Source organism: Dendropsophus ebraccatus, chromosome 12 (genome assembly GCF_027789765.1).
Source record: "Dendropsophus ebraccatus isolate aDenEbr1 chromosome 12, aDenEbr1.pat, whole genome shotgun sequence".
Classification (NCBI taxonomy): domain Eukaryota; kingdom Metazoa; phylum Chordata; class Amphibia; order Anura; family Hylidae; genus Dendropsophus; species Dendropsophus ebraccatus.
In genome coordinates, this window is record NC_091465.1 from 72,212,359 (window position 1) to 72,232,621 (window position 20,263).

Consider the following 20,263-nt stretch of genomic DNA (forward strand, 5'->3'; position numbering starts at 1 on the left):
AACAATATAAAACTGACAGCAGCATTTAAGTGCAGTTAAAAAAGCTATTGGTATTTTTATATTGTAAAGATCAGCTTCCCCTAATGCGGAAGAGGCTGATGACCTATACCTGCCAGGCCAGACCTCAGCTATGCTATGACGCTGATCCCGGCTGGACATTCGATTACTATGGGCTTTGGTAGCCCTTAGTAATCGATCACCGGATTCGTGAATCATTTAAGTATATACATATTGCATAGATTCCTATGAACAATCAGTCCCTAGGGGGACTAAAAGTTAATGTAGTGAAAAAAAAGGATTTTTTTTTTTTAATACAAGAAACCACCTTCCAATATTAAAAGTTTATATCCTTCCCTTTTCCCATTTTATAAATAATAAAAAAATAAACATATTTGCTATTGCCCACACTATTAAATTATCACATTCCTGATCTCGAATGGTAAACAGCGCAAGCGGAAAAAAAGCGCTAAATTGCTGATTTTTGGTCACATCAAATCAGGACAAACTTTAATAAAAAGTGATCAAAAAGTCACATATACACAAGCAAGGTACCAACAGAAAGTTAAGATCATGGTGTGAAAAATAGCCAAAACAATAGACCAAAAAATAATGATTATAACAATAGTAATAGAGCAATCTTAAAAACATTGTTTTCTTTTTTAAGAAAGGTTTTAATTTTTTAAAAGCAGTTAAACAAAATAAGTCATATAAGGTGTCTATCGCTATAATTGTACTGACTTGTGGAACATAGATTACATGTCAGTTTAACCATAGGGTAAACCGCGTTGCAACAACGGCCAGGATTTATTCAAAACATTGTTGCCTTTTATGACACACAGCAATTATCAGCCGTAATGGCCAATAATCGGCCAAATACAGCCGATAATCACTTGGCGTAATAGGGCCTTGAGATATTCTGCAACAGCTTTGGGCGGAGAAATATCAGAAATGCTGTGGGAGGGGAGTAAGCAGGATGGGACAACTGTAATGAACAGATGAGGGAAAGCAATGCATTCTGGGACTTGCATAACCATGAAGTATTAATGCTAAATACAAAACAAAGACCCCCAAAACAAAAATTGTGGTTTCAGAGCTAGGAATTAATTGAAATTAATTTTAAGTTTGATGGCCGATTTAGATTTGGCCCTCCACCCACTGGCCCATTTGCAGAGTACCCAACCCAGCAAGTGTGAGCAGTTAAGGGGCTACATGCAGCGTGGTGATCACTTACTTTCTTGGGCCAGAGATTAGGCAATCTAGAGCAAACAGACAATGTGGGAAGTTTGTGTAGGTGGGAAAAAGTGAGGATGGAGCTGGAAATGTGCACAGCCTAAGATGCTTGTCTGGCAGATTCAGCAAAGACAAGTTAAGGCTATGTTCACATTTCGTAAGAGACTGGCCATTCCGTGACCCGGCCAGGTCACGGAACCGCCGGTCTCTGAAAAGATCATCCCGTCCGGTACTGCAGTACATGCCGGATAATCGTTAGGGTCGCAGGGTTCTGATGCGGCCGCACACGAATGTGCCCGCATCAGCCTGCATCAGAACCCTGCGACCCTCCCCACAGAACACTATGGAGCGTGCAGCCGGAGCCGCTCGCTCCATAGTGTGCATTGACAGGGTTTTCTGCAGCCGCTATTCAATGAATAACGTCCGCAGAAAACTGACATGTCAGTTGTTTGTGGCGCCATTAGGGATGTGAATATGCTCCGGCTGGGATAAATATACGTAGCGTGAACATAGCCCAAGACTGCAGATATTTATGGTGGTCTGGGCCAGATTGAGCAAAGGATGGAATCTGGACAACTTCAATCAGAGAAGACGTCAGCTGTAGTCACTGGCTCCATAGTGTGCATTGACTGGAAGATCCTCTGGTGGGTCATCAGTCACAGGGCCGCTTTGACCAGAGGGCACATGGTGCACGTGCACCGGACCCACTGGTTAAAGGGGCCCCCCCCCAAGCAGGCCGGCCGTTGCTATGTGTGACCAGTGCGGTCGCACAGGGCTCCGGCCACCAGCCTGTCAGGGGGGGAGCGCCATGGATGGGTAATCTACTTACCCCTCCATGGCGCCCCCTGCAGGGCCCCCCCATCCGCCGCTGCCCCCGCCTGCCCACTGCTGCTGCGGCGCTTCAGCAGCAGCGATACTGACAGTTGTCACTCCCTGTCAGTCACTCTTGTGGCCGCACTTCCTGCGGTCACAAGAGGCCGCACTCTCCCTCTAGCTCCCGACGTCACTGGAGCGTCGGCGCGAGGGTAAGGGGAGTGCAGCCTCTTTGTGACCGCAGGAAGTGCGGCCACAAGCGGGAAGAGAAGAGGAACGCGTGGACCTAGGTGAGTAAAAGTGTTTGTCCCGATAGTGTGTAAGCTCATGCATGTGAGCAGGGACCTCACTCCTCTTGTATGGATAACTATATGTATATCTCTGTAATGTCTGATTTCTGTCTATGTATGTACCCCCACAATTGTAAAGTGCTGCAGAATCTGTTGGGGCTATATAAATAAAAATTATTATTATTAATTATTATTATTATTTCAATGTTATATGGGAGGGGGAGCTATATACTATGGGGGAGGACAGGGGACTATATACTATGGGGGAGCACAGGGGAGATATATACTATGGGGGAGCACAGGGGAGCTATATACTATTGGGGAGCACAGGGGGCTATATACTATTGGGGAGCACAGGGGAGCTATATACTATTGGGGAGCACAGGGGAGCTATATACTATTGTGGGAGAGCACAGGGGAGCTATATACTATTGGGGAGCACAGGGGGTCTATATACTATTGTGGGAGAGCACAGGGGGGCTATATACTATTGTGGGAGAGCACAGGGGGGCTATATACTACTGGGGAGAGTGCACAAGGGGGCTATATACTAATGGGGGAGCGCACAGGAGGGCTGTATATAACTGGAGGAGGTGTAACTATGTAGGGGTACAAAGGGGTGTAACTACTGTATAGGGGTACAAGGGACCTAACTACTGTATGTGTTGGAGCCTAAAATATTTGTCTGGCAGATTCTGGAGAGAAGATTCACAGCCAGGAGAAGACTTCAAGGCTGGATGGAGGATGGATGGAGAGAAAAAGAAAAGGTGACAGACTCTGATCGGAGAAGACGCCCCCGGTGAGTCACTGGATGTAACTGCACTCTGTTATAGGGTTGTAGTGTTAGGGGTCATGATGTGGCGGTATTATGTAATGGTATTATTGGTGATATCTTTCTGTTTTGTTTAGTGCAGTTTTTATGTAATATGTAATCACTGTATGGTGGAAATAGTGTTATAAGGTAACTACTGTATGTATTGGGGCTCTTGATACAGTGTGGGGGGAAATTCAGTACATTATACAATGTGCCGAAAGGGAAGGGGGGGGCCCACTCTTGAGGGCTGTGCACTGCGCCCACCAATGTATTAAAACGGCCCTGATCAGTCACACTAACAGGTGTTTTTTCATTGGTGGGCCCCCAGGATCATTTCCTCCGGTGGGCCCCAGGTACCCCAGTCCGACACTGGTGACCGTGTTAATACACTATTGCAGCATTTGGAGTCCCACTTTTAGTTTTGTGCAGGGCCACAATCCCTGGAGGAGATATGGCCAATCTATCTATGTACAGTGTAAACCAGATCTGTAAGCTATGTTGTATAGGAAAATTATTGTAAAAGCTAATATTCTGTGAAGTACTGCATATCGTAGGGCAGAGGCCAGGAGGTGGTTGTACTGGATGTTAATCCCTAGGGGATGTAAAATCTGACAGATGATCTGCCTGTGTACCTCACCTACCTGGGCACAGTAGATGTAAAGGGCAAATTTACAAGGCATGTACGGCGACCGCTAACCATCTAACTGACCATCAGTACATCCAGTATATGCTTCAGTACTGTACAGGAGCAGGGAGTTCAGCCATAGACCGGCATCCCTCTCCTTCGTCCACACTACTTTTACACTGAATCAGGATGGTTTTAACCATTGGTACAAAAGGTGTATCTACTGTACGCTGGGCCCCTGGCAGAAAAGCTACTTGCCCTCAAGATACAGATAAGGTTGAAAAGTACTGTGGGAACCAGGTAACCACCATTGTCTGAAATGGAGTATAGGGGAACATGTCATGTTTTGAGGGGGGACATGTTGAAAACTCTGTGAGTAGGGTAAAGGAACTATAGAGATTTCGCTCATTTCTAATTGTAACATAAAAGTAAAAAAAAAACTACTTTTTATTTATTTATTTTTTAAAATTAATTTATTTCTATTTACATTAGTATATACAATTATACAATATGTACAGGGAATTATACAGATGGGCAGCCAGAGGAGTACACCTAATAATGGAGAATCTTCATGGCAAGCATGATGGGTCTTTAGTAATAAAGCTCCTTATCCACCCAACCTGAAAGGAAAGAAAACATTGCAAATAAATAAATGAACTTATAAATTCAGGTATGACATCTGCCATCATATTGATTGTTCTTAAATCTCTACGCAAGCTTTACCCAATGAGACCTTTGTTACTGAACTTGTCAATATTGGGGGTCATGTCTGATCTAATTGGGTAAAATATGAGTATAGATGGGCACACAATGTCTTTTTGTAAGTAAAAAATGGCAGTTTTTTTTTAAAATATAATTACAGCTGTTTTAATGATCATGATAATTCATAATGGACTTCATTATCAAAAAACAGCTTTTCACCTAAAAAAAAACATTGTGGTAACTTAGGTTTAGGTTAAATAAAAAAAGGTTTTCTTAATACCATTTTATGGAAACCGCATAAATTTGTTTTATATGTGGGAAGACTCAGCCGCCCTTGCTAGTAAGAAAGAGAAGGGCCAGCTATCTTGAACAATGATCGGTCAATGTTTGACCATCCAGATCTATCTTTTGTGATCTACATGCTGAATTTAAGCCATCATGACCATTATAATAGGAAGCCTATAACAAATATTCTATGTATAGACATCTATGTATACGCAATGGTTTATGATGATATGGCCCAAACTTTCAGACTTCTGATACTTACTGCCAGGGAATGTTCTTATGAGAAGTTTTCGTATTTCATCATATACAAGAATGAGAACTGCAAACCCAATGCCAACAAACCAGAATTGGACCCTGTAGAAAATAATAAAACAAATGTCAAAAATTTTATATTGATTAAGACATAATGAACATAGCCATATCTGTAACTATATGGGGGTAGCCTATCAATATATTTGTGACTTGATACTGTAGATAGCTTCTGTAATGTCAATGAAATGTCAACCTGCTCGTAACTCCAGCATTGGATCTCATCAGTCATAAGCATCTGGTAAGCAACCAACCTGTGCTACACCATCATGTGATTGAAGGGTAGCACCCGTAGTTCATGCTTAGCCTATAAACTCCTGTATACATTATGTAGCCACTGCTATTGTGACATAATAATAACTTATTGTGGTACTAGTGCACAATACTACACTAAGTTGAATCTCATTGCATGTTTGTGGCCTGGTCTGACTGGTAAACGCCCAACTTTTTCATGGACGGAAGATGCTCCTTACTTAAATAGTGTATGGTTCCCATAGACTTTAGCATTACAGTATTTATCCCTCCCTTCTCCGCATGCTGATACTTACCGAACGGGCATAAAGTGCAAACCATCGTTCAATCCAGGGACGTAACAGAGGATTACCCCAATGGCTATTTGTGAGAGTACACCCAGGAATATGATTTTGTTCCTATAGAAAAAAAAACAGTGTAAAGCAATGATTTATTATTACTGTAGATACCCACTTTTCCCATTGGGTCTCAAAAAGTATTACTGTATTTTTGTGTCTCCATGCAATGCCCCCCAAAGGGGCTGTGTGTACACCCATGCCTAAACATTTTATTATCCATGAAGGCCATACACGACCAAAAAACTTACTTGAAGAAGTTACGGGTCAGCAGGGTGTTTCTTCTCGTTTTTCGGATAACTGTGTTCACCATCTGACAAATCACAATGCCAAGAAAGAAGGCAGAGTAGCAGGACCACTCCTGGTTGAGGCGCTGGTAATAGGTCTGCAAAATATTGACAATATCATGAAGGTTATTTTTTTTTATAAAAGATGCCAGATTTTGTGTAGGATGGCAATGACCAACATGTAAAGTAGATGGGCATTGCCGGCTATGCTGGGAGCCATGGTTTAATGTTATTCTTTAAAATAGTGAGACCTAATTCTATGTTTCTATAGGTCATCAAGTATAGAAAAACTGGATCACTAAGTGTAGAGATTATAAAGAAGCTAAATAGATACTGCCAATATGCCCAATGAAGATGGCCACATTACACGCAGCAATATTGAGGAGGAAGTGGACTTTGAGCTGTTAAGTCAGCGCTCGCTACCTCCTCGTTTCCCGCTTGCTGTTTGTTCTATTACACGCATAGACAGCGAGTAAGGAGGAGCAGGGGGGCCGCCTGGATGATCCTTTGATCCTAGAACCCATGGCACATACCATATCAGACACACTACATGGCATATGCCCCACTAACACAACCCTAGCTTCACTCCTACTGTATAGAATACATTGCAGTTAAAGTGTACTACAGACATTATTATTATTATAGTTCCACAACAGTTGGGGGGGGGCACACGTTGGAGACTACTGCATTTAACTAGTTTCTCAATGTAACCCTAATAGGTCCCATCCATGTCTTCCAGTTCCACATGCTTACCCATTCCTGCCCATAGCTGTCCTCAAGCTCATTGACGGTTTTGTCCTCCCAGTTGACTCGGAGCCCAATTGTTATAGCTGGAAGGAATCCTTGTTGAGCCATGATGGTGAAATAGTGCAAAAACCCACAAAAGGATTCTATTGCCGCTGCAGGACAAATAACATATGTGTGTTAGCTTTCTTTTTGGGATTTTTTTTTAGCATTGTAGTCATTTGAAAAAAAAAGTTTTCTGTTGTAAAAGAAGAAAGCTCTTACCGATGTGGAAGTAGGAATATGACAGTAGCTGAATGTTCACCAGTCGGTCTTTGCTTGGGTTACGTGGCTTCCTGGTCATGATATCATTTTCTGCCTTCTCATAAGCTAAAGCGATTGAGGGTATCTAAGGGAATCAGAGAGAATAGGTGATGTTGGGGAGTTTGCCATTTTCAGAATTTGAATGCTTAGATAGAGAAGATGACTCCTCCAATAACTTTAGTGCAATGTTTACAGTGTATAAAAATACAATTGTATATTCTAAAATAATAACTTACAATATCAGTTCCCAGTTCTATGAAGAGGATGGTGATGGTTCCTATAGGCAAAGGGCAGCTGATGATCACATAAACCATGAAAGGGATCATTTCTGGAATGTTTTTGGTCACGGTGTATGAGATGGACTTCTTCAGGTTGTCAAAAATCAAGCGTCCTGCAGGAGAATGACATTAGTGAACAACTACTGTAGAAAAATGGCAGAAACTGCATTAAAACAGACACTCTTGAGCAGTTGAGAATGTTTTTTCCTTCTAGAAAGTCCATCTTACCTTCCTCCACACCGGTCACAATGGAAGCAAAGTTATCATCTAGAAGGATCATATCAGCAGCATGTTTGGCGGCATCAGAGCCAGCAATACCCATTGCAACACCAATGTCGGCTTTCTTCAGTGCAGGGGAGTCATTCACTCCATCCCCAGTCACGGCCACAATGGCACCCTAAAGGTTGTAGATATAATGTATTTTTAGTACATCCAATGGCATCAACCTTGAGTTCCATTTTTTATCATTTACGACTATAATGTAACTTACCAATCTTTGACAGCCTTCAACAATTAGAAGTTTTTGTTGGGGTGAGGTTCGGGCGAAGACAATTTCTGTGTGATATTTCAAGATGTCATCCAGTTCATCAGAACTCATGTCAATGATTTCACTGCCATTAACAACAATGGAGCAGGCATCCCTGTAATTGACATGAACCTTTGTTAATATTCTTAGTAAAATGGAGCTCTGTAGTACAACTATATTAAAGAAAGTAAAAAAAATATTTGCCAGATTACCACTTTGACTGTAGCTTAAAATATTTTTGCATAATTAGTGAAATATGGCAATTTTTTTTTATACCCTCACCTCATTTTTCAAAGAAATACTGACCTGGGATTAACTCTTTCAACTGGGACTCCTAGCCTGTCGGCAATATCTTCCACTGTCTCGCTAGTACTGGAGATAATGCCGACACTTTTTGCAATGGCTTTGGCTGTGATTGGATGGTCTCCAGTGACCATAATAACCTGCCATAAATAATTCACATAATTAATTATTTTCCTCTGATTTTTGTATTTTAGCTATCTCCACAATTGAGGATTAATGATATGAACCTTAATGCCTGAACTACGACACTTCATGACAGCATCGGGAACGCTGGAACGAGGAGGGTCAATCATGGAAATGAGGCCAACAAAACATAATTTATCTAGTGGGAAATTTCCAGTTTCGGCATCAAAAGGATAACCAGGTCCGTAGCTTGATGAAGGGAGCAACACTTGGCAGAAACCTAGAAAAGAAAGAGAACATCAAAATAACTATCATCCTGACAACTTTATTGCTATACGACCAAAAGACACATTAGGTGTAGGTGCTAATAAAACATTACATATACTTACCAAGAACTCTCTCTCCCAGACTTCCCAGATCCATGTAAGCTTTCTGAAAGTTCTCTTTCATATCCTCATCCAATGGCCATTCTTGTCCTCCTATCATGATGGAAGTACATCTAGCCAAGATGCGTTCCGGGGCCCCCTTCATCACTAGCAAATAACCCTTCTCAGCAGGATCCTCTGGGATATGAATGGAGACCTAAGAAAAAAGGAGAAGACGTCAACGTAAGGCAATAAAGAGCTTGGGCACTCTCGTACAACCTGATCTATCAGTTACCTGGTACTTATTACTGGAATTGAAGGGGATTTCTAACACTTTTTCATTCCTTTTCCTGAATTCTATGACGTTTCCTATAACGTTCTCTGTGAACTTCAATAAAGCTGTTTCTGAGGCATCTCCACTGACAGTTCTCTGCAAAAAAAGTAAAAAATTAGATACCAACCGTTTCATATTAGGATACAAAACAAGACAAGCCCTAAATGGAGGCCATGATGGTGATCAGCTAATGTCACTGGATTTTATTATTTTTTTTAGTAACCTCCAAAAAATGTCTGTTATTTTCCATGGAAGCATATGAGACATGAATGAAGCAGGTCCGCCAAAACAAGAGATGTCCTTAGTGAACGACACCCTCTATGACATCCATATGGGCAGGGGGGTATCTTCTTGAGACAATGCCTCTTATCCATTTCATATAGGAGTAATGTATGTAAGAGAATATTAACCTTGCTGATCGGCAAGTCTTCTTGTCCACCACAGAATTCTGCTCGGTTACATAGACTGGTGACTCTACCTAGTGCTTGCCATGTTGGGGAACTCTGATCAAACATTTCACCTGAAGAGACAAATAACGAGCAATGGTTAGCGATGTGTCACAACAAGGCTAGCATGCTTTGTAAATTACTGAAATGAAGGCGTAGTAATGGGTTCTTACCTGTCTGATCTTCAGTGGTATCTGCATTGTGGATGATATTATCAAACCACATATGTGCCACAGTCATACGGTTCTGGGTGAGAGTTCCAGTCTTGTCGGAGCAAATGACAGAGGTAGATCCCAGAGTCTCAACAGCTTCCAAGTTCTTCACAAGACAATTCTTCCTTGCCATTCGCTTTGCAGTCAGAGATAGACAAACCTAAAGGGTAGACATGAGATTAGGAAGTTCGAACAACATTCAAAAAAGTTGTTGACAGAAATAAAATGATACTAATGGGCTTATTATACATGTACTACTCACCGTTACAGTTGCCAGCAGTCCCTCAGGCACATAGGCTACCACAATGCCAATGCAGAATATTACAGCATTGAGGGGACTGTATCCCATAGAGACGGAGATAATGAAAAAAACTAAACCGACAAATACTGCAAGCCCGCTGATCAGGTGCACAAAGTGCTCGATCTCCAAGGCAATTGGCGTTTTTTGGTTTCCGACTTGTGAAGCCAGTGATGCGATTCGTCCAATGACTGTACGGTCACCTGTGTTAATGACAATGCCACATGCTGTCCCTGTAGCATAAAATATAAACAATTAGATGGATTTTCACTACCTTTTTGTCGAACACATGACTTTTTATTACAAAGTATATAATTTAAAAACTCTAAATATCAATTTATAGCTCACCTTCCAAGCAGGTTGTAGAAAAGAAGCCCAAATTCTTGGTCTCTAGAGGGTTATCATCCGTGCAATCCACACCACGAGGCTGTGCCTCCGATTCACCAGTGAGGGACGAATTATCAACCTAGACATCAAAACAAAATAGGTTATACTTAACACTTCCCAAGATTGTCTTCAAATCATTAATCATAAAGTCATATGCAATAAATGTAAAAATGTCTTCTCCATTTTTCTCACCTTGCAACCTTGGCTTTCTAGCAGACGTAAATCAGCTGGAATCTTATCTCCTCCTTTAATAAAGACAATGTCCCCTACAACAAGTTTCTCTGCTATCATCTCAACACGTTGCCCATTACGAAGGACCAAGGCTTGCTAAATGGAGAAAGAAAAAATATTAGCGACAAAGACCATCAGTGTAATTTCAGAAATTTGCAGTAACGCTTCTTACCTGGGGCACCATGTTCTTAAAACCAGCCATAATGTTGGTACTTTTAGCTTCTTGGTAATATGCAAACAAGGCTGTCATGACCACAACTGCGATAAGGATGATGGCCAACCAGAGCTGAAGACATAGAGTAATTCAATGTCAATAATACATATAAGATGAAATCAAAAAGTTCAGTGTATGTAACTGAAGATCTAAACCACAAAAGTCTATTGGTTTTCTTACATTGTCCTTAGAAACAGTAGGGTCCTGTGCAACTTGAAGACCATAGGCAAGAAAGCACAATGCAGAGGCAATCCAAAAGACTATGGAAAATCCTCCCGCCATTAGCATCAAGAACTTGACAATTTCAGGAGTTCCTTTTGGAGGTGTAAGCTTGTTAGGTCCATCACGTGTTAGACGTTCCTCGGAAGTTGCAGGACTCAAACCCTATATGGAAAAAAAAACATCATGCTTTCATCATGGTTTTAAAGTATAATCTATTTTGAACAATATTTGTTTTTTAGATGGGTTCTTTAGATTCCAAGTGATCACCCATAATCCGTAGTAGAACCTGGCCCCAAGTGTTCCATTCTCCTGCAGCCCCTGCACAACTCCTACCAAGTTCAATAGACTTTCTATAACATGCATGGTCCTCCGAGCAAGAGCCACTCATTGTAGCTCCTCTCTTTTTCACGACTACTATACTCATAAATGATGAAACCCTCTCTACTAACACAGAATTTTCCAATAAAGATTTTAATGATGGGATTTCTACAGTAGGCAAATCAAACAAAATCTCAGAGTATGCCCAGAAAGTTCTTCCATTCATGTCAACGTACATGCAGTTAAACAGCTTAGGCAAGATGGCTGCCCCCATACTAATTTACAAAAAATTGCAATAGAAACAGGTTAAAAAAATTTCAGTCCTCGGTTTAAAAAAAATCTAGGTAATACATTCCCTTTATGACTTACCTGTTTGATATCTACTGTATATTTCTTTTCAAGTTCGTCTACACTTAACTTGTGGTCAGTCTAGAAAAAAAAGAGACATGCGGTCACCCCATTGCCCATTATCTACGAGGTACTTTTATATCATTTTAGCTTTCCATCACTTACAATCTCCAACTCCTTTTTTAGGTTGTCTACTTTCTTGGCATTCTTCTTTCCTTTAAACCCAGCTAATATTTTATCCTTAGTGTTTTGTTTCTCTGGTTTTTCACTCATCGGGATGGTGAAGACATCAGGTGGTTCCTGGAGAAAGAAGAGGACACTCTGTAGAGACTGGGTATTGATCTGAACGCCCCATTGTATCGACAAATAAGTGTTGCATGGTACAATGCAATATACTCGATGAAGAATATTATATCCATCTGCTATATCATCTATCATTATTTATCCCCCCAAGTTATTTCATGTAAAAACATATGACTGTTCAATCCTTATAATAAATGCACTTCATGGCTATGTTCAGACAATGCATTTTTTATGAAAAGGACGGCCATTGTTTTTAATTTACACAACGGCCATTCTTTTCATAATGCAATGCTTTCCATTGAAGTCAATGCAAACAACGGCTGTTGTTTCACACAATGTATTGAACAACTGCCGTTATTTACTACGGCCGTCAAAATAACGGTCATGTCAATTATTTCCGGCCGCTGCCCATAGAGTTTCAATGCAATTTTCATTTAAAATAATGGCCGTTGCGTTATACTATTTACTCAATTAAATAGTTGACTACCTAAGACATTTAGCAAGTAAATCTTTGCACTTACCTGGGAAGACATTCTTGCAGGTTAAGAAGGTCTGGATGGTCTGTAAATGTTTCTTCGGACTGAGCTGGTCCTAGAACCCTGCAGATATGGAGCTTCTACTGCTTGATTCTAGAGGTGGCCATTGACTAAAGAGCATCAAACTCTTGGCTTTTATACTGTGCAGTCCCTCCCATTATTTTCCCCTCCATGTAATATTCTCAGAACATTTCAGATCTAGCTGTACCAGGTTTCCTCCAGATAAACCAGTTTTTCTTATTCTATACAAAAACTTATACATATGCTAATCACCAGGATGCACCCGGGGCACAAGAGGGGACGGAGTTTACTGTGTTATATGTTAAACAGGTACACAGTCATGGCTGTACTGGCTAGGTGGTATGTTTAGCTAAGCAAGTATGGTTCACAATTTTAAGTACATAGACATGCATAGGACAGCAGCTCGGTAGTTTGTGAGGTACATACAGAAAAAAAAAAGTAAAAAAAAAAAAAGATGAAATAATCCATGCATTGGAAGATTGTGTACATGTTCACAGTCCATGGTACTTCCAAACATTGCAGTTTAAGGCTATAGTCACACATAGTATTTCCGTTTCTTTCGGCCTGTCTTTTTTCAACCAAAACCAGGAGTGGGTTAAAAACACAGAAACTGGGCAAATCTTTCCATTAGAATTGTGCCCAGTCAGCTCCACCCCCAGTTTTGATTGAACAAAGACTGATGGAAATACTCTGTGTGAACATAGCCATAGACTACATTACATCCGTTTACCATAGAAAAGTATTGTAATCATTTTACTGCAGCTTTGGAATTTCATTATAGTAATCTAACTGCAACCGGACTGTATTTTTCAGCCTAATCTTATTCACACTTTAATTAATTAAAGTGTCAATACCTGTCAATAAGGCTATGTTCACACGCACAATAAAATAATACCAAAATACAGCTGTAATTTTGAATGAAATTTTGAAATTGTGAATGGGTAAAAGCAGATGGTAAATAATAAGTATGTACATTATTTTTACGCCCATACCTAATTACAGCTGTTTTTCTCCGCTGTTTGTGCATTGATGGCCAATTCCCTATAGACATCAATAAAGCACATTATTAATGGCCATATTATACAGTACGTACAGTAGTTGTGCAGAGACACGAGAATGACACTAAGCTTGAATGGATCACTGTAGGTCAAGTGGGTCATTGATTTCTTACGTCCTGTTACCTCAAGTGTGACGTCTATGGTATGCTGAAGGGCTTGCTCTGTATGTGTAAGTGATCACTTATCTGTGTCTCAAGATGAGTCTTCAGATGACACTTCCTCCAGATGGACAGTGATGTTAACTATAATATCAGTGTATGATTTTTCTAATATCATTGCATGACCTATCCATGTTCTCACCATGGCACATATGGAGATCGGAAGGCATCTGCTTTTGCCGTAAGTCATACAGAGGCGCATGTTCACTAACACTTTTACTTAGCCAGGCACTATGCATACAGTTTGATTGTAATGTTTGTTTATAGTTTGTTTTTTTCCAGTTAATAAAATTAAGTGCCAAAAAGTATAATTCTTTGGAACTTTTTTGAGCTTTTTTTTGCCATCTTTGAAATAAATTACACAATTGCAATTTCTGTAGCAAAAATGGAAATGTCTGAGGAAAAACACCCAACACTTGGTTAAATGTCTGAGTCTCCCATTGATTCCAATGGGGTTTGTTACTCTAGTCGAGCACTAGAGTAGAATGAGCACTAGACTCGAATGATAAGCATTGAAACATTTTAGTGCGTTCAACGCCATAAGGAACCAAAAACATGAAAGCCAGGTCATTTGCAGTCCATAGATATATAGGTAATCCTATGATAACAATTTTCCTGACATCCAAACACTAGTACACAGACTTCATATTAAGTTCTACAAATCGGAGACTAACTCAACATAGTCGTAATAATGACATTTTATAGCTCGGGAGCATTAAAAATTTATATAAATAGCTTGCTTGAGCAATTGATGTTTTATAGCTTGTGTTCTTGTAGAGAACCCTATACTCATCATTAGCTGAATGATAAGTCGGCCCTGTTGCCTAAAGGTAAGACACAGGTAAGGATACAGGTTGTACTGGTAAACACAGCCGTGGAATCTTTAGCTGGAGATGGCCGGTTCTTAAATCAGTGAAGTGAAGCAGGTTACAGATGACAGGAACCAAGCAGTTCCTTATTGCATAGGACATTTTGAGAAAGAAGTGGCGACCAGATACAAGCTAAGTTAACACTATGTGATTTTTTTTATTATAGATCATTATAGACGTGAAAAATTACGTAGTGTGATTTTTAAAAGGATAGTGGTCTAGAATGGTCATAGAAAGGATGGTGGTCTAGAATGGTCATAGAAAAAATGGTGGTCTAGAATGGTCATAGAAAGGATGGTGGTCTAGAATGGTCATAGAAAGGATGGTGGTCAAGAATGGTCATAGAAAGGATGGTGGTCAAGAATGGTTATAGAAAAGATGGTGGTCTAGAATGGTCATAGAAAGAATGGTGGTCTAGAATGGTCATAGAAAGGATGGTGGTCTAGAATGGTCATAGAAAAAATGGTGGTCTAGAATGGTCATAGAAAGGATGGTGGTCAAGAATGGTCATAGAAAAGATGGTGGTCTAGAATGGTCATAGAAAGAATGGTGGTCTAGAATGGTCATAGAAAGGATGGTGGTCTAGAATGGTCATAGAAAGGATGGTGGTCTAGAATGGTCATAGAAAGGATGGTGGTCTAGAATGGTCATAGAAAGGATGGTGGTCAAGAATGGTCATAGAAAAGATGGTGGTCTAGAATGGTCATAGAAAGGATGGTGGTCTAGAATGGGCTATGTTATTAGGGTGATTATAGGAAAAATGCAATGTCCAGATGTCTGGTTAGGGCAAAGACAAGCAACGAAACTAAGGTCTTAAAGACAAAGGAAACAATTATCCTCATATTATATGCAAAATAGGCCAAGACAAAAACAAGAAGAGCTCATCCTTGGGAAGGGACAACGTAACATTACGTAACAACATAGTACTGAACACTGCATGCAAAGAGCATCTCATGGATTACGCCATGATATCCAATGTTATCAATAATATTCATAGAAAAAAATTATTACTTTTTTATTATTATTTTTTTATTTGTGTGACACATCTATGGAGGTCCATGCAACTGTGTAGACCTTTATTGAAAAACAATGGTTAGAAATCGGGAGGGGACGGGACATCATGTTATTATTTATTTTTCATGTGCCGTTTAAAGAAATGTTTACACAATATAAAAATAAGGGCAAATAACGGCTGTAAATTATAATCATGATAATTATTTATGGCCATCATTATCAAATTTGCCCTTATTTTTACATTTTGTGAACAAAGCCTAAAAACTAAAAAAGACAATTTTTAAAGGGGTTATCAAGGATGAGAAAACACACAGATACTTGCAAAAACAGCACGACCCCTGTCCTCGGGTTGTGTGTGGTATTACAATTAGTATTTATTTTGTGTATTTCTCATTTTAGTGTAGATTAGTACAGACATTTTTATCTTGTTTTATACCTTGCATTTTTTTCCCATTACAAACCATGTGACTTTTTATCATGTGGTTCCGGGATTTCTGTTGAATTGGGGAATAAACAACATAAAAGAAATACCCAAATATACATAAAAATCATGTTTTTTCTGTTGTTTAGGTGATAAAAGGCCCTATCACAGACACTGCTGCGATATAAAACTGCAAGTGCAAAAAATGACAATCAATAGGCGAAGACAGAGGCGGCATTCACCAACATTGCACAATGGAAACTTTATTTGAACATTAAAAACAGGACATATGCAGAGCGTTCCACGGAAAGAGAGCAACGGCTGCTTTACATTACGCTTCTTCTTCCTTCTTCGTCCTGGTCCATCTAGTCCGCCCTTTTAGTATTTCCCTTCTTATTATCTTAGCATAGATATATGTTTATCCCAGGCAGGTTTACATTCTGTTATTGTAGATTTACCAACCACCTCTAATGGAAGTTTGTTCCAAGTATCTACTACTCTTTCAATAAAGTAATATTTTCTCATGTTGCTTCTGATCTTTCCCCTAACTAACCTCTTTCTGTGTCCTCTTGTTCTTGAGTTCAGTTTCTTAATAAACTCTTATAACTTCTTTGCTGAAAACTTTTTCTACTCTATTGTGGAGGACTTAAGATAAGATATATGGCCTTATGGCGTAAAATGCTGCCTCTGGGCGATATTGAATACCAATTGGAGATTATTTGTATGTATGCAGTGTTGTTCATATGACATTTTGGATATACTTTTATATGTTGTTTTTTCTCTTATTTTGAAAACCAAATACAAAGATTTGAAAAAAAAAATAAAAAATTACCAATTGTTACTTAATTTTTAACTCTGTTTTATTAGAAGGTATTTTTCATACAAACAATATGTGACAAGCAAGATATTGTACATCAAGGAGTACATAAAAGAGTACAGCATTCAATACATGGTTAAAGCCCATTACTTTGCACAGTCTCATACCAGTATGTCCTTACAGTAATATTAAATGTTACAAACCTAAACAAAAGACATAGAACTAGGGAAGCAGTTTATACATATTGTATAGGGAAGCAGTACATAGTGTATATCAAGTAAAGTGTTTCTCCACCACGCAGAAATTATCCAGAGCTAGGTATCTCTATTTAGAGACTGTTGTGAAGAGGGAGTGGCACCAGAGATGCCATACTTCTATGTATATACAATGTTGGGTGGCCGTCTGTCTATCCAACAAGTGCAATAATTTTGCATGCAGCTAGGACTGAGCCAAAGAGAAAAGAAAGTATGGACCAAGTTAGCCCCAGCGTAGTTATCTATAAACTGTGAGCAAGCACCCGGAGTGCAATGCTGTATAGTGCAGGGTGCACATAGTAGGGATATAATGAGAAGCATGTTAATATGAGAGTGATGGAAGTATAGGGCGATGGTGAACCAAAGGGTAATAGTTTGGTCTCCAATATATGGTGCCCCCAGGTCTTGTGCCTATGGCGGGGGGTAATAGGAGACCTGTTCAGTGGTTGATAAAAAGCCTCCTTCCTGCTATTTGTGATATTATATATTTTACTATAATATTTATGGAAATGTTAGTTATGTTATTTATACAATGATGTTTTATACGCTGTAAAGTTGTAATATTTAATAAAATTGGGCCGTTGTGGCCTTTGCACCAAACCTTAGTGTCAGTATCCATGGTATAAGTGAGGAGGGGTGGTGTCTGTACACAGTCCTTACCTGTACAGATGTGGTCACTAGAGGCTGTAGTACAGAGGAATATACTGAGCCATACAGACAGGAGTAGGGAGATGTTAGTGTTAACCCCCCCTAAGGTATAGATCACTGCTTAAGTCCCTATTACAAATCAGGCAGATATCAACCTCTGTAACAGGGCCAGAGATCGGCCAATAAACAACTTGTCGCTCACTTCTGGTGTGGCAAAAAATAATCGGTTGTCTCTCAGTGTAATAGGGGAGGCTTGGACAATGGCTGATTAAAATTAGGGCCAAAATCTAACAATTGTTCGTACGGTCTTGGCCACATGATTATTGAGTCATGTAATAGGCGTGCGATACAGCCTTTTCCTATCTGGCATCCAAGAAGTAGGGGGAACAGTAAGAAATCTGCTTAATGTCTGGCTCCAAAAGAGATGCTGTGCATCACCACTTAATTCCTTCACGGCAGACTGGACATGTGGAATACAATGTATGCCTCCTGATCATCCCAAGCTGGGCCAACATCTCTGATTTTCAGGGGCAAGCCCATTAAGACTAGGCACCCCTGTCTTTTTGACAGGTGTCTGGTATAGTAAACAATGTTGTCTTTTGCATTGCTGTTTACAGTCTATGGAGATAAGTGGTGATGCTAAGCATCACCTCTTAATGCCGAATACTCTGTGGCTGGGCACTCTATAGGTTTGTGGACAGTATTTGCTATAGGGTGTTATACCCTCAGGGATAGACCATTAATATTTGATAAGCAGGGTGCTGACAAATGAAACCCATAATGAACAGCTGTTTTGCTAGAGCACCTGCACCCAGATATACACAGTAAATGGAGCCTGATGCCTTGGCTCTGTACATTGTGAAGTGGGCATGCTGGGTTACTTCAGTCAAGCTACTGTTCAAGTGAATGGTAGCTGAGTCGCAGAAATCCAGCTTAGACACTGCCCATCAAATGGAGCTTCTGTTTCTGTTTACAGTATAAAACAGGGGCAGCATGAACCCTTTTTTAATGGACAAAACTGAATACTCTGTTTTGCATGGAAAACCTCTTTAGACCTTATTTTTTATATGATGGCGCATATTCATTTATGCAACCCCCCCATTTGAATCATGTTGTAGATGATCGAAGCAGCAGAACATACTGTACATGTTCTTATCATGCACCTTATCATCACCTTTCTGCTCATGATTGACCCCATAGCCATACGGGTTGTGGCATCCCCCTAGCCTTAAACCTCCCAATATTGCAGTCACTCAAATAACTCAATCCATTAGACTATTGATATGGCATACTATTGCTACTGTATGTAGTTTTAGCCTACACCTCCAAATATTAACAACCAAAATTCACAACTTTATAGGTATTCTATAAGTAATTCAAGTCAGTGGTATATTATATAATGTATATTACCTAGCACCAGGGCAAGCTCGTCATTGGTGCTCTGTATTAGCTATGGGCCGATGGGGCATCGCATTGATGCGTTTTCTCAGCTCGTATGTTCAAAATTAAATGCAAAATAACACTATTGCGTAGGTAACTCAATCCATTGGTGTATTATAGATATCCCTCCTCAATTAACAGTAATGAGGCAGTTTGATCTGGTTCCTGTTACCTAAGCATAGCGTAAAATCTGTCATTTCTGATAAGAACTGGAAAGAAGTACAGGAACCATCCGAGGACTGATTACCATAGGTATTGTGAGGGGAAGAGCAGGAAATTCTGGATTGTCACACTCCTTGCATTGCTTTGTCATTCTAAATATACATTGACTGTACCTGCTTGGAAATGCCTGTGAGTGGCTGAGTACTGTATGTATCGTGTCTAGGGTACACTGGATAAATCCGCTTCTATAATTGCATAGCTTATGTTCTTCTATCTGTTCCTGGCAGAAATAAAAAAATCACATTACATTTCACATTGCACCTAGTTATCTACTACTCGACTCTCTGGGGCTTCTATGGGAATGCTTAGGGGTCCCGAATGAAAATTATGTACAGTATATAAGGTAGCTCTGTCCGATGATCTTAAGGAACTTAAGAAGATAAGTCTACTGAATAGTTCTCGCTTGGGTGTCGTGAATAGTATTGGGTGACTGTGGCTAGCACTGAACTGACACTGATTCTGGGGGTGCTATTGCTATTGACACTATTCTGAGGGTAGCGCGCCACACATTGTCTACACCATATCTACATATCTTTCTTTTGACATGGATGTTGGCTTGTTGATAGCTGTTGGTTGTACTGGTCTACCATGATCATCTTGCTTTGTACAAGATGGAGACCTGGAGACCTCATATGTTCTGCTGTTAAGCTGGGGTCTTTTGGGCAGAATTCCTACACAGATGTAATTTTTAAGCCTACAGAAAACCTACAGGCATGCCCCAATATCTCAGACCCCTGCTGTGGTTGGTATGTGATAAGGCATCTACACGGGTCAATTATTTTTGGTGTTGCCCATAAAAGTATTGTTGTCGGCCACTGTGTAAGTGATTGACAAGCGTCAGACACTGATCAAGTAAAGGGCACAACTAATGATTCAGCAATCATTTGTGTGTCCCAGCCACAAGACTA

General features: G+C 40.0%; 1 protein-coding gene across 1 annotated transcript; it reads right to left on the reverse strand.

Moving 5' to 3' along the window:
• Window positions 1–4,295: 4,295 nt before the first annotated feature.
• LOC138769972 (potassium-transporting ATPase alpha chain 2-like) lies at window positions 4,296–12,434 on the reverse strand. Its single transcript, XM_069948770.1, has 23 exons — window positions 12,419–12,434; window positions 11,760–11,894; window positions 11,616–11,675; window positions 10,887–11,090; window positions 10,665–10,778; window positions 10,454–10,588; window positions 10,223–10,340; window positions 9,839–10,107; window positions 9,538–9,736; window positions 9,329–9,438; window positions 8,880–9,014; window positions 8,609–8,801; window positions 8,324–8,499; window positions 8,100–8,236; window positions 7,758–7,908; window positions 7,496–7,664; window positions 7,226–7,380; window positions 6,951–7,074; window positions 6,696–6,841; window positions 5,907–6,040; window positions 5,617–5,718; window positions 5,022–5,113; window positions 4,296–4,392 (listed from the first exon to the last, which is right to left on the reverse strand). Exons 1-23 carry the CDS (start codon window positions 12,428–12,430, stop codon window positions 4,364–4,366), a joined length of 3,099 nt encoding a protein of 1,032 aa, XP_069804871.1. The 5' UTR covers window positions 12,431–12,434; the 3' UTR covers window positions 4,296–4,363.
• Window positions 12,435–20,263: the final 7,829 nt, after the last annotated feature.